Source organism: Ursus arctos, unplaced genomic scaffold, assembly GCF_023065955.2.
Source record: "Ursus arctos isolate Adak ecotype North America unplaced genomic scaffold, UrsArc2.0 scaffold_21, whole genome shotgun sequence".
Lineage (NCBI taxonomy): Eukaryota > Metazoa > Chordata > Mammalia > Carnivora > Ursidae > Ursus > Ursus arctos.
Window position 1 is genome coordinate 11,764,586 of NW_026622886.1, and position 14,940 is coordinate 11,779,525.

The following is a 14,940-nucleotide window of genomic DNA, read 5'->3' on the forward strand; positions in this document are numbered from 1 at the left end:
CCCTTGGATGCCCTAGGAATAAGGATGGTGGGAAGAGGGGTGCCTGAGTGGCTCAGTCATTAAGCGTCTGCCTTCAGCTCAGGGTGTGATCCTGGGATTCTGGGATCGAGCCCCACATCAGGCTCCTACGCTGGGAGCCTGCTTCTTCCTCTCCCACCCCTCCTGCTTGTGTTCCCTTTCTCGCTGGCTGTCTCTCTCTCTGTTAAATAAATAAATAAAATCTTAAAAAAAAAAAAAAAAGGATGGTGGGAAGATAACAGGAAGAGTTTCAGCATGGGGGACAGACTGGAGGCCTGAAATCAAACCTGACCTACTTTTTGTTCTAACCTAGAGCTAGTTCTGGATAGAAGTGGTGTGCTTATGCTTAACAACTGATTCCAGGAAAAACAAACAAAAAGCCCTGGTTGTCATGTTGTACATCCTCCCACCATGGCTGATTTCAAGCTGTGAACATGACAGCACTGAAGGTAAGTTTGGGGAAGATGTGTCCTCGTGCATTGGGATGAGCTGGGTCCACTACACCACTGGGCAAGCTTACGCATGTGGCCTAGTCTATATGCAAATCAGCATGTGCAATAGGACTCTCAGTCCCTGCTCTTTTATGTGGTGGGGCAGAGAGGCTGCATATAGAAGCAATTAGGAGCTGTCCCAGAGGGGTGCTGACCACACACTCCCTATCTCGGCGTATATCTACTCAAAGGGGATAAACCAGTGGTTGTGATGGCGCTTTGGCCCACTCCTGCAAAGACGACAGAGATGAAGACAACTGGGTATAGTGGGGATTGGACTCTTCTTCATAGAACTTTCCAGGAGAGAGGAAGAAGTTCCTTGAAGCACGTTGGGCTGAGAGCTAAACACACGTGGATTATTCCAGATTACAACTATAAACCCCAAATCCAACTCAGTGAATTGCAATAATGATTTATGTTGACATTTAAAAAAGACCTCTCGATGAATGAAACGATTAGTTGAAAAGCTGACCCCTCCAGCTTAACCTAGACCAGAAGTTCTTAGCCCTGATTGTGTGTTAGAATCACCTGGGAAGATTTTAAGATGCACTGATGTGCAGGGTACACCTCTGACCAATCAAGTCAGAGTGTCTGTGGCGGGAGCCTAGGCATGGCTATTTAAACCACGTATTCCATGTGATTCTAAAGTGCGGTCAAGGTGGAGAACCACTGCTCTAGACAACTGCCTTCCCTCCTTCCTACCAGCTGCGCTTTCAGTTTTGTGGTATATGTATTGCAAATTTCTAAAATCATATACATTTCCAAAGTTCCAACAAAGGTACTCACGTTTATCCACTGGTTAAATATAGCTGCCGCGGAGAGAAATGACAATTCCTTATTCATGTCGCGCAGGGGAGGGAGGGAGAGATCAGAGAGAACACGAGAGAAGGAACAGTGAATAAGCATCATCACAGCGCCCGTCTGAGCAGCACGCGATTAGTCGTCCCGGGGCTGGCTCAGCTCGTTTTCCCGGCCGACATGAAAGGCGGCCAGTAGTTGAATTTCCATGTTGCCAGAGCTGCATGGCTCTTTCATGCTTAGCGGCTCTGTTATCCTCTCTATTCGAACAACCACCTGAAGTTCTTCCAAGTCAGAATTTAGTTTTTAAGGACATGGCTCCTGACCCTAGAGAGGGTCACAGAGCTCAATGACAGCCCCCACATTGAGTAGTGGTGGAATACGGAGCCAGACCACCCTGGTTTTCATTCTGGTTTGGCTCTTTCCTAATTCCTTAGGCAAGTTACTTGGTCTCTCTGGCCCTCAGTGTTCTTGTCTGTAAGATGGGTATAATAAAAGCCCCCACTGATGGTCAATGTGAAATTTGAACAAGTTACTGTTTTGAAGGCTTAGAATAGAGGCTGGCTTGCGGGACATGCTCGGGAAGTCTTAGCCACTCTTCTTTTTCATCATTCCACCATGGACTGTGTTAATGATCACATATATTGGGCACCAGGTTGGAGCAAAGGGAGGGCATACAGAAGGGCAAAGATGACTTCTGCTGTCACACAACGTACACTTGTTTGGGGGAAGTTAAGACTTGAAAAGGTACCCACAGTGCCAGTAGGTCAGTGATTGGTGCAGGTGGGATAAAGGAAGGGCTAGACTTGAGTTCAAATAGACAGCGTTCATTTCCTGAGTCTGCCCTCTGCTAGCTGTGTGATCTTGGGCAAGTCACTTAACCTCTCTCAGAACTCAAGTCTTATCTCAAAAATGAATATGCTAATGCCTTGCTGCTGGGTTTATGAACATTCGTGTAGGGGAAAGCATTTTAAAACTATTAAACACCATGAAAATGGCAATAGTTATTGTATGCAAATTTACACAGAGGCAATAAATCTCAGCATTTCCTCAATTCCTTTTTGGAAGTAGTGAGGTTATCAAATGAGTTACTAAATACCTGCCAGATAGTAAGTATGTAAACTGATAGGTGCAAGGGCTGAGATGCGTGAGGAACCCCTTGAAGGGGCTGCTCCAAGACAGAGGGCGGCGCAGGTGGGACCTGAGTTGGTGGCAGAGAGCCGGGAGACTGGGGCCCTGGGCCAGGGGAGCGGAGCCGGCAATAGGACAGCGAGGCTGAGCTGTTTGCAAGTAGAATGAGCAGCTTGTTTCATGTATGAGCTCCTGGAGCACATGACTGGTAGAACACTTTAAAGGCATCCTAGCTAAGAGCTTTTTATTTATTTATTTATTTATTTATTTATTTATTTATTTATTTAGAGTTTTGTCCTTATTCTGCACAGGAGTTCATCTTGGCTGACTTACCACGGCTGCATTTCCGTAGCACAGAAGGCCATCTCCTTCATAGCCCTCCTGGCAAACACAACTCCAGAGGCCAGAAGAAGTAAACTGACAGGTTGCCTGATAAAACAGAGATACAAGAGAGAGTTTGCCTTCCTAACAAAGGAGTTATAGCTCCCAGTTACATCCGTGAGCCCTCAGGCTCCCTCGAAGGTGAGAACTGCGACTTTGGGGTTGAGAGAGGCAGGAGCGACCCACAGACCCTGCCCTGTCCCCAAGAAAGGCTCCTGTGTGCATGTTTGGTGCAGCTCCTGCTTAATCACAATTAAATTCTTTCTTTTCATCCCTTGCAGATTTAGCCTATCAAAGTATAGGACACACAGTTAATTTGAGTTTCAGATAAACGAGTACGTTTTAGTGTAAGTAAGTCCCACGTAATGTTTGGGGCCTACCGGTGCTGAAGAAAGATTCACTGTGTATCTGAAATGCAAACTTAACCGGGTGTCTTGTACTTATTTTATCTGCCAATTCTGTGTTGGATCTTCCATGCTTTGGAATGAAGTGACAGTTGCGATAACTTCTCGTATTTGGAACATCAGGGCTTGGCTGGGCTTAAATGAAGCAGAAGTACTGAAGCAAATCTTCCGATTTATGAAGTGCTCTCATGATTCTCAAGAAATTGATATTGTGGGGCATCTCCCCTTTTTTTTTCTTTAAAAACTAGCCTCCCTTACATAGGGGTGGGCCCTGGCGACCATGTTCCTAATATGGCACCCCACTCCCTGGCCATAATTGACTGGCTTATATGTGGACCCCTGGATCCAGTTGGGCTGGTCAGCTCCTTTCTCCTATGATTTGGAATTGGGACATAAGTTGCCAATAAGTTAGGGGTGTCACTGGGGGCAGAGGGTGATGTTGATCTGAGAGAAGGGAGCTGTGTACCTCAAGATGCAAAGAGGAGCATTAAAAGTTGGTAGAGAGGGAGAGAAACAAAGAGAAAACAGGTGTACAGAGAAAAGTAACATGAGAGAACACATAGTCTCAGAAGACTGGAGGAAGAGGCTGCCTTGATCTCTGCATCTTCGGGTCTTGATTCTGGGTCCTAGGGAAGTCTACTTGTATTTCCTGCCCACGGAGCTACCCTGGGAGTACTCCCTGCAAATTCCTTTTTTGCTTAAGTTGATTCGTGTGGATTCGGTCACACCAATCATCTGTTAGGTTACGACGTTCAAAATGGGAGTCCAGTTATCTAGTGGATTTAGAATTGCCGGATTTAGCAAATAAAAAATACTAAGTTAAATATGAATTTTGGAGAAGGTCTGGATAATTTTTAGTATAAATTTGCCCTATGTCATCTTTGGAACATACTTGTGCTGAAGGATTGTTATTTATCTCAAATTCCAATTTAACTGGAAAGCCCGTATTTTATCTGGCAATCGTTATGTTGGTTCTTCCAAGCTTTGGATTGGAGTGACATTTGTAAGAACTACTCATATTCTGCCTGGGGACTCCTTTTGGGAAGAGGAAATATTTTGCTCCTTAGTAGGTTCTGGATAAGAAATAAACTAGCCTCTTTCTTTCTCAATTAACTTTTTTTTTTAAAAGATTTTATTTATTTATTCAACAGAGATAGAGACAGCCAGCGAGAGAGGGAACACAAGCAGGGGGAGTGGGAGAGGAAGAAGCAGGCTCATAGCAGAGGAGCCTGATGTGGGGCTCGATCCCATAACGCCGGGATCACGCCCTGAGCCGAAGGCAGACGCTTAACCGCTGTGCCACCCAGGCGCCCCAACTTTTTTTTTTTTTAAGTAAGGATAAAAGAAACGAAGTAACTCACCAGTGGATGACAGTTCCCAGTTTGTTCCAAGCATGAAGTTACTGCTTCACAATCAATCCCATTTCCTCGAAATCCTTCCTTGCACTCACACTCATTCTATAATTCCAAGAACAAAAGGGATTACTGAAAACAAGTGCCTTTCTAGCGTCGGCATCACATGGCCTGAGAAACGAGCCACGGAGGTCACAGCCGTTTGACCCTCCGAATTAATGTCTTTTGTTTGTTATATTTCAGGTTCCAGAGCTGTTGGTCTGCGCGTTCTGTGTTACATTTCATCTGAGAGTTCCCTGGCACTTTCTTTTTGAACTCATTATCCCAGAAGCACGATACGCCACAACCCATGAAGTTGTGGGAAGAAAGGAATAGAATTTCTACTTAGAATTTGTATCTTTAACAATGTAAGTATCATTTGCTATGTGTGCTTTATAAGGTCAATGTGTGTATCTTTTTTTTTAAAGGATTTTATTTATTTATTTGAAAGAGAGAGAGAGAGTGAGCACGAGAAGGGGGAGGGGATCTTGGGGTCATGACCTGAGCCAAAGGTCAGACACTTAACTGACTGAGGCACCCAGGCGCTGGTAAATGTGTGTATCTTAGATGCAGACATATGTATACAGAAGCACCTGTATACACGTTTATGCAGCAGGGCGAGACCTTATGAACATGGGTATTTAATCCTCTCCACTTGGTATGGGATAGCACATCCCCGCACCCCCAACCCTGACATATTGAGCCAAACATGGTTTGTCTTTTTACATAAATATTCATGGTAATTAAGATTTGTACCTACTTGGAATATCTAAAAGTTCTCCAGCCAACTAGTAACTACTGAGGGCTATCCTAGATATAGTCTATTTTATTACTTAAACCTTTTTCTTCCTCCATCTCCCACATCAGGATGCCTTTATCCACAGAATGAAAGAGCAGAGAGGGGATAGACACTATTATGGGCTGAACTGGGTCCCGACCAGTCCCAATTCATATGTTGAAATGTTGACACCAGGAGCCTCAGAATGTCACCTTACTTGGAAATAAGATTATTATTATGTAATAAGTTAAGATGTGGTCACGCTGGAGAAGGGTGGGTCCCCAATCCAATATGACTGGTGTTCTCATGAAAAGGGGGGATTTGGACACAGGCCTACGCACAGGGAGAATGCCCTGTGAACACAAAGGCAGAGATCAGGATGATGTGTGGAAAAGTTGAGGAATGCCAGAGATTGCCTGCAGACCACCCAGGGCTCGGAGACAGGCATGGGATAGATTCTTCTTCAAGCTCTTCGAAGGACCCAAACCTGCCCACACCTCGATCTTGGACCTCTAGCTTCCAGAACTGTGAGACAATACAGTTTTGTTGTTCTATGCCACCCAATTAGTGACACTTTGTCATGGAAGCCTTAGCAAACTAATACAGAGACCAGGACATATTTTGTCTTTCTCAAATGCAATCTAGCAGTTTAGGTGAGTCAAAAAACAAATGCAATTGTTTGCCAAGTGCATGGTGAGACATAAGACGGCAGTAGAGTCGTCGTCACCTCCCCAGTGTGGACTGGTTCCCGAGCAGTAGCTTTCTCTGCCTCAGTCTCCCTTACGTGAGGTTAAGTGAAAGTGATCACCGACTGTAGAGTGCTACAGAAATACAAAGTGTGGTCAGGTGGCTAAGAGGGGGCTCTGGAGCCAGACTGTCTGGGTGTAAATCTCACAACATGATTTGTTTTCTGTGCAATGTGAGCAAATTACTTAGCTTCTCTGTGCCTCAATTTTCTCTTTTGTAAGATGGGAATAATGCTAGTAACCTATATGGCAACAAAAGCAAAAATAAACACATGGGGCCACATCTAACTAAAAAGCTTCTGCGTAGCTAAGGAACCCATCAACATAATGAAAAGGCAACCTACTGAATAGGAGAAGATATTTGCAAATTATATATCTAGTAAATGGTTAATATCAAAATATATGAAGAACTCATGCAATGCAATAACCAAACAACAAACAATCCTTTTAAAAAATGGGCAGAAGATCTGAATAGACAGTTTTCCAAAGAAGATACACAGATGGCCAACAGGTACATGAAAAGATGCTCGACATCATTCATCCTCAGGGAAATGCAAATCAAAACCACAATGAGATATCACCTCACACCTGTCAGAATGCTTATTATCAACACGACAAGAAATGACAAGTGTTGGTGAGGATGTGGAGAAAAGGAAACTCATGCACTATTGGTGGGAATGTCAATTGGTGCAGCCACTGTGGAAACCAGTGTGGTGGTTCCTCACAAAATTAAAAATAGAACTACCATACCTTCAAGCAATTTCATTTCTGAGTATTTATCCAAATTTGAAAAGATATCTGCACTCCCATGCTCATTGCAGCATTATTTATAATAGCCAAGATATGGAAGCAACCCAGGTGTCCACTGAGAAATGAATGGATAAAGAAGAGGTGATATATATAATGGAATATTACTCAACCATAAAAAAGATTGAGATCCTGCCATTTGCAACAGCATAGATGGACATGGAGGGAATTATGCTAAGTGCAATAAGTCAGACAGAGAAAGACAAATACCATACAATCTCAATTATTTAGGGAATCTTAAAAAAACAAACACCAACAAACAACCCAAACACCAAAAACCGAGACCAAGCACATAGATAAAGAGAACAGATTGGTGATTGCCAGAGGCTGGGTGGGGGTGGGGGTGGGCTAAAGGGGTGAAGAGTGTCAAAAGGTGAAAAAAAATAGTACCCGCATCACAGGTTTGTTGTGACAACCCCTTCTCACTACCACAAATGATTAAAAAGCTGCAGTAAGTTCTGGACAAAGTACTGCCGTGTGCAGCGGGGAAGAGCCACTGCCGGAGTCCTGTTCCTCTTTGCTCTCTACGTCGCCCCACCTACCTGCCCGGGGCCCACATACAAACACGTCGCGTTAGCGTGGCAGCCGCCAGTGCCGGGCAGCAGGCAGTTGTTGATCTCCGAGCAGTCTCTGCCGTCCCCAGTCCATCCCTGCTGGCACACGCACGTGTGGGTCCCCACGCCAGTTCTGATGCACTCCGCCTGCAGGGGGGAAAGAAGCAGCGGATCTCTGATACCTCAGTCCAGCCACGTGATTCCCAAAGCAAAAAGAGAAGGTGCCTTCTAGAAACGCGTGTTTGCCTGGAGTGCGATAGAAATGATTAAAATGCACATTTGCACCGAGAGGAAACAGGAGACGATTTAAAGAACAGAATTGCTTCTTGTGGGCCAGCTAGGGGCTGGCCCCAGGCACATTGCTGTCATTTCTGGAGCCGGGGACTGTTCTTAATGTTTTGCTGGTATAAGCCATCAGCTTGAGGAAGGTCCTGTCATTACGTGCTTTACAGATGAGGAAGCTAGGCTGAGAGGAGGTTAAGTAACTTGCCTAAGGTCACACAGCTACAAAACTTCAGGAACTCCGTCTCTAGAATGCTGAAGTGCCAGCTCCGTTTTTTTAATTAATATTTTTTATGATATTATGTTAGTCACCATACAGTACACCCCTAGTTTTTGATGTAAAGTTCCATGATTCATTACTTGCGTATAACACCCAGTGCACCATGCGATACGTGCCCTCCTTAATACCCATCACCAGCCTATCCCATTCCCCCAACCCCCTCCCCTCCGACGCCCTCGGTTTGTCAGCTCCTAACCACTGTAGCAACTCCAGGCCTCTGGGGACCAGCAGCCCGGGAAGCTGAAGGACAGCAGGAGAGGAAGGAGGTGCCAGGCAGGCTGTCCAGAGGGCGGGACCAGCCCCAGGGGTGCCTGGTGAGGCGCGGCAAGGCATTCCTGTCTGATTTCACCCTCCGAGCCGAGCAGGAGGAGCTACTGAAGGGGTTTTGGCATGGGAGAAACATGATCCGACCTGCTTCAAGTCCCTCTGGCTGTGGGTGGACAATGAATGTACAGGGTGGGCCGACGAAGAAGCAGGGAGACCAGTTAGTAAACTGTGCATAGGGAATGGAGGTGAGGAGGGCCCCGTGGTGGTGGGGATATTCAAAAGCAGCGGTGGGTTTGGGCTATACCCCTGGGCTAGCCCCAGTAACAGAACTTAGGGCAAGTCGACTTAGCGTCCCCAAGCCTCAGTTTCTTTATCAGTACAATGGGGATAAGCATATTCTTTATTGGGTTGGGGGTGGGGTAGGGAAAGCAAATGAGATCATGGACATTCAAGTTTCTTGTAAGCTCTAACATTTGAATCACTGGTTTTTTACTAATAATCTGCAATATCTGATTCTCAGGCTGTGTTTTTAAGGGCCCAAAGACCCCCGCTCCTGTGGTGCTGGGACACGCCCTGCGCATGCGGACTTAGGAAGTGGAGGCTCACAGAAGGCGCGGGCATCATCTTTAAAACTCGAGGTTCCAGCAGATGTGCTTCATGCAAGAAAAAGCCTTCAGACACCGCTTTTTGCAAGGCCTTCCCTCAGGATTTCCTAAGAAACCAGGCAGCCTGGAAATAAAGAGCAACACTCACGTTTCGGCTGCAGCCCCCCGGCGTGGTTCCCGCGCAAGGGTCCGTTTCTGAACAGAGGTTTCCGTCCCCTTCGTATCCTGCTTTGCAAACACAGCTGCAACGAAGAGCACGTGCGCAAAATCAGCACAGAATCAGAAATGTAAGCCGCACCCCCCCAGGAAAAGCCCGGCCAGCCCGGGGTGAACCGGCTCCTGGCCAGACATGTGACACTTTGCCCTTGTGGGTGGAGCCAGTGTACCAGGGTGGTCCCAGGCACTTGGGGCGTCTGCAGTCAGACATGCCTGGGTGGGAATCCAGGCCCCACCTCTTAGCAGTCCTATGACCCTGGATGAGTCTGAGTCTCTTAATCTCTGGGAGACTTTGTTTCCCCGTCTGGAAAATGAGTCTGACATCTCCCTCATAAAGCTGCGAAGATTAGCGAGGGAAATTAAAGCACGTGGAGCATTTAGCCTGCGTGAGTGCGCTTGCGCCTGGCGAGGCCGGACATCCGGGGGCGTTGCTGCTTTGATGGCGCTGGAATCTGCCTCTAGCTGTTATCTGTGGTTCTGCAGAGAACAACTACCGTCTCTTCTACGAGACAGTTTTTTTTTTTTTTAATTTTATCTATTTGAGAGAGAGAGCGCGCACAGAGAGGAGGAGCAGAGGGAGAAGGAGAGAGAATCTCAGCTAGACTGCCCGCTGAGCGCAGAGCCCGATGTGGGGCTCTGTCTCACGACCCTGAGATCATGACCTGAGCCAAAGCCAAAGCCAAGAGTCAGGCACTTAACGGACTGAGCCACCCTGGCGCCCCTCTTCTAGGAGTTTGTAAAGTATTTACAAATGATGATCAGGTGAGACCTCCCCTCTCTCCCTTCTCTGGTCCCTCAGACTTTCTCTTTTGGGAGCACCACACTCTCAAGTGTGTGATTCCATGAGCTGACATAGTTTTCTGACTCCTTACCCTTTGAGACACTCCTCCCAAAATATTCCACCATGATACTTTATCAAATGGGCCGTTGGTGCATTCATCTGGCCTACCACTATCCAGTGACTCCCTCGTGAGAGGCGCTGCATCCCCTGTGGTTCCATCACATCCCACATCATTTGCTGCAAATTCAGTCATGGGTGCCTCACAAGAATTTAAATAGAATCATTTTTCATGTAGCAAGGCTCCATGAGGAACAAAATACTTTATGTGGTGCCCCCATGAAAAAGTAGATTGCTCTGTTCCACACTGTGATTTCCCTACGTTGATGTAGTGTATACAGACCCATGTCGATAGCCCTTTGTGAGGGTTTCCAGAGGTTTTAAGGACAGTTTTGAGAACTTGTGATTTTTGCCTTATGCATGGATGTAGGTCCTCACTCCCGAGGCAGATGCATTTCTGTCGTACTACGGTGGAGGAGAAGAGACAGTCTCTGGGCCCATGCTGCTGACCGTCTCGTGGGGGAGACAGACTGTAAACAGGGAAGTAAGTAACTGTGCAATTGCAAATTAATGTAAAACTGAGGCCAAGATTATCAGCCATTCTCTGCATTTCCCAGGTTATTTTTCAGGTGGGTACATGCCTTTGAACCAGAGATGTTTCCAGAGAGGAAAACTTCCTCTGACATTCCCCCTCCCCCATCTCCAAGCCCAGTGCATATATTAGACACTATTAAGGAAACAAATGGTGATCTAATGACCAAGAGCTAATTTCCTGTAAGATGCCTTTAACAGGGGAGTTATTATTAATGGCCCTAAGAAATAAAGGCTTTTTATAAAGGGTTGGAAAGGGATGGATTACATTTTCGTTTCTTCACATGAGTAGTGATAATAATTATAGTTTCCGTGACTGAGCACCATGATGTGTTAGCTCTGGGGCTGGGTGCTTTGAAAAAAAAAAAAGATTTATTTATTTGAGAGAGAGGGACAGATTGAGTGAGGGGAGGGGCAGAGGGGGAGAGAGAGAGCATATCAGGCAGACTTGCCACTGAGCATGGAGCCTGACTTGGGGCTCGATCCCAGGACCCTGAGATCATGACCTGAGCCAAAATCAAGAGTCAGGCACTTAACCAACTGAGCCACCCAGGCACCCTTGGCACTGAGTGCTTTTACATCGAGTTTTTATAATCTCCACAACTGCCCTGCTCTGTAGGCAGCATCATCCTTATTGTCCTGACGAGGAAAGTGAAACTCGGAGAGGTTAAGTAACTTGCCCAAGGTCACACAGCTGGTAAGTTTCAAAGCAGGGAGTGCTGCAATTTGAACCCAGCTCAGTCTGAGGTTTTCTCCACAAAAGCCACATTGGCAGCTGGAGATAACAGGCCTTTGTTTGCAAAGAGTTGAGATATGGGCTGGGTCTATCTACAGGAGGCAGAGTGGCCGTGGGGTGTTAAGGGTGGTGCCCTACAGGCCTACCTTGCCGTCCCATTGCTGTATTCACAGGTGGCATGGATGTGACAGAAGTGCATGTAGGGCCCACAGGTGGAGGTCTGCTTGTGGCAGAACCTCCCCGCAGAGCCTTCTCTGCACGTGCCGGCCAGGCAGGCCCCGTCACTGTCGATCCTGTTATCGCACGTTCCATAAATGCACAGACATTCTGGAAGACAAGGAAGAGGGACATTTGGGGGTTGGGGGACAGGCGTAGCAATAGGGCACATGGGTCATGGAGGAGAGGGACCACCTCCCCTCAGCGCCCCCCCCCTCGTGCCCATCAGAGCAGAACCTAGGGCTGAGCCGGGGGAAGGCTCTGGAAGCTGTGTCTTTGCTTCTCAGGTGTCTCTCCATGTACCCACGACAGTGCTTGGTGAGCTTGACTGTCCCATCAAGGATGGGAAGAAGTCGGTTTCAGAAGTGCTTTGCATGTCTGTGTGTGGGGTGTGTGTGTGTGTGTGAAAGATGCCAAGGAGCTCAGTCTTCATTTACTTTATGGTTGGAGAGCTTAGTCTGGAAATTTCTCAACTTTCTGGAATCAGTAGAGGCGGTTTCTCACTCCGGCATGGCCTCTGACATGGGGCTTACACAACTTGTTCTTTACTCTCTATCACAGCAAACCACCGTTAACTGACAGCCAGTATCTGTGCACTGGCCTTGTTCTAGGCATCGAGCCGGCCTTTAACTGTACCATCTCATAAACAGCCACCGGCCTCAGAGGGTAGGTACTCTTATCATCTCCATTTCCAGATGAGCAAACTGAGGCCCAGAGAGGTGATGCACATTGCCTAACTTGCTGCTAAGTTTTCAAACAGGGACTGGAACCTAGGCCTTCAAATTCCGTGTCTGTTAGTGCCCACGTGCAAACACCATAGGTCAGGGTGTCAGTCGGTGTTTCCGCATGCCTGTGATCATTTTAAACTTGAACGGTTTACTTTGCTTTCAATGATAGGTGTTTCAAGTTGCAATGTGTGCTTCAGACTCAGGCTCCTATGCACGCGGGAGTGGAAAGAAGGATGCAAAATTTCTTAAAGGCAGGTGGCAAGGATTTGGGGGCTTGGCTCTGATCAGAAAGGAAGGCTTCTGTGGTTTTTGCCCCAGGAGGGCGATAGGAGAGGAATTCGTGTGGGTACTTGCCGCCAACATCCAGGACGGAGAGAGAGACTCAGTGAGCGGGCTGGAAAAGTATGGCTGGATTTAAAACAAAAGACTTTTCATAAACTTTCAAGCAAATCAGGACTTCATCTGCCAGGGACAGGGGCCCAGAAGGACGAGGAGGCTCTCCTGCATGGGATGGTGGGCAGCCGCAGACCGGGATGAGAGGCGTTGGAGCGGAAACCTCCATGGCTTCCCCTGGCCTCAGCACCCTGCCCCGTTGGCCTCATAAAAATGCCAACGTTGGCAGGCTGTGGAAGAAAATTGTATTTTTGTTTCTCAGAAACCTTGTTCGGCACAAAGAATGGTAGAGTAGGGTCAGCCCCCATGACCCTGTCCAGATTCCTGTCCATCCTGAGAGGTGCTTGTGAAGATCAGACCAGATGAGAGGGGGGAAGGGCTGGGTGCCTTGTAACCAGTGAATGGAGTTAGTAGTGACAGTAGTAAGAATGGCTTGCTTCATCTACTGATTTCTTGCTAGGTACAGCTCTGTGCTATGGCCCTAAATTATGGTCTAACTTCATCAAAACCCCATGACATGGGTACTATTATTATCTTCATTTTATAGACGGGGAAATTAAGACTCAGTGAGACTTCTAAGGTCATACAGCCTGTCAGTTGCAGAACGGGGATTTAACTTCAGCTTGGCCTGATTTCATGGCCAGCTCTGATCTATTCATTTTTTTCTTTCAAGTTCTAATCTTAGTGTAGAAATATACATCTATATTTATTTCTATATATTTATGTATCTATCTACTTAAATATACACATGTTGTAATTTTAAAAGGCATAATGCATTTTCTAAGATCAAATAACTGCGTTTTTTTTTAATGCCTAGTGTTGTGGAACTTTCTGCTTGTTCTCCGAGCTTCCTGACATTTATGTCACTGAACTTAGAATAATGGCAACAGTAACAACAATCACACATAATAATAAGAGCTAGGGTATTTGTATTACATTCTAGGTGCCAGGCATTGTTCCAAGGCAAGTGCTTTCCATTTGTAACTTGCACTAACATTATGAGGTAATTATTAATATTATCCCCACTTTATAGATGAGGAAACCGAGGTCTAAGAGAGGGAAGTCACTTGCCCAAGGTCACACATTTTGCAGAGGGGGGAGCAGAGAGAAGGGGATTGCTGGAAGTGTAGAGAGTGAGTCTGTGTGTTGCTATTGAGCCCATGGTCACTTCAGGTTTGTGGGGAAACCTTAAGAGACTGGTTTTCAAACTGTGGTCCTTTGGGCCACAGTGTTGGTGCACTCAGGGAACTGGTTAGAATCGCAAGTTCTCCAATATCACCCCAGGCCTGCTGCCCCAGAAACTCTGTGGTGGGGCCCCGCAGTCTGGTGTGGGCTGCAGCTTGAGAGCCACATGCTTGAGAAATGCCCTGGGATGCGGGTAGACGCCAAGCAAAGGGGCACACAGCACTAGGCTTGCACTACGGCCTCGCTGCAGTGCTGCGGGGATCCCGGCTGAGGAGCAGGAGGAAGCTGCTGAAGTGCCACTTACCTTTGTCACACCGAGGTCCGTATTTATTGGGATCGGAGCAGAACTGACACTGGGAGCCATGGAAGCCATCTTGGCAAATGCACGTCCCATTGCCGTCGAGGCCGTCCGCACACTGCAAGCAAAGACAGGCCCGGAGGGCATTTAGGACCACGCCCCTCTGTAAAGAAGTCCCAGATGCCTTTGTGTCATGGCCTGACTTCTCTGAAGTCAGATTCTATCTGCTAGACGTGGCTCTTTGGGACTCCTCGTCGAAAGGGGAGTCCTGTTGGTATCAGGTAGGGTGCTTCAAACAGTGACAAGCTTGGGGTTCTGAGTCGGGGTTTCAAACTTTACGGGAAGTCATTGGTGAACCGGAATCTGCAAACAATGCTTGAGGGATGGTGTGACCAGCCACCGACCTTCAGAATGAAGGCTGGCCGTTCTCTCCAGGGGCTCGCTCGCTCAGCTTTGTGACTTCAGACAGCAGTGTCTCCCCCCGCCCCGTCGCATCTCCCCCTGCAGCGTGAGACTTTCTGCCTTCCACCTCCCCATTTCCGCCGTTTCAAGGTTGGCTTTGCAATGGTCACTGTGCACCAGAGTAGGCGCTGGTGACCTCCTGGCACGGGCTGTGGTCGCTAATTCGTACCCACTTCACCCTGTTCTTGCCTCACCTCAGCCCACCCGTCGTTGCAGTTTTTCCTTCCCCTCAAGAGGGGCATATTTTAGATGTGTTTCTGAAATGTACAGATCTGTAATTTCCCATGTGAACCATGGCTACTTTTACCTTTGTTTGTTGAGCTCTGGCCTCTAAGCTGGAGGAG

At 47.2% G+C, this 14,940-nt stretch overlaps 1 protein-coding gene across 2 annotated transcripts in view; it reads right to left on the reverse strand.

Moving 5' to 3' along the window:
* Positions 1-14,940, reverse strand: part of STAB2 (stabilin 2) — a 143,652-nt gene that overhangs the window by 70,738 nt on the left and 57,974 nt on the right. For both annotated transcript variants that reach the window (XM_026499790.4, XM_057316261.1), the window contains exons 22-28: positions 14,141-14,252; positions 11,461-11,641; positions 9,082-9,175; positions 7,488-7,646; positions 4,585-4,680; positions 2,772-2,867; positions 1,296-1,343 (exon numbers count right to left, since the gene is read on the reverse strand). In XM_026499790.4, the coding sequence (XP_026355575.2) occupies positions 1,296-1,343; positions 2,772-2,867; positions 4,585-4,680; positions 7,488-7,646; positions 9,082-9,175; positions 11,461-11,641; positions 14,141-14,252 (786 nt within the window). The remainder of the gene's footprint in view (positions 1-1,295; positions 1,344-2,771; positions 2,868-4,584; positions 4,681-7,487; positions 7,647-9,081; positions 9,176-11,460; positions 11,642-14,140; positions 14,253-14,940) is intronic.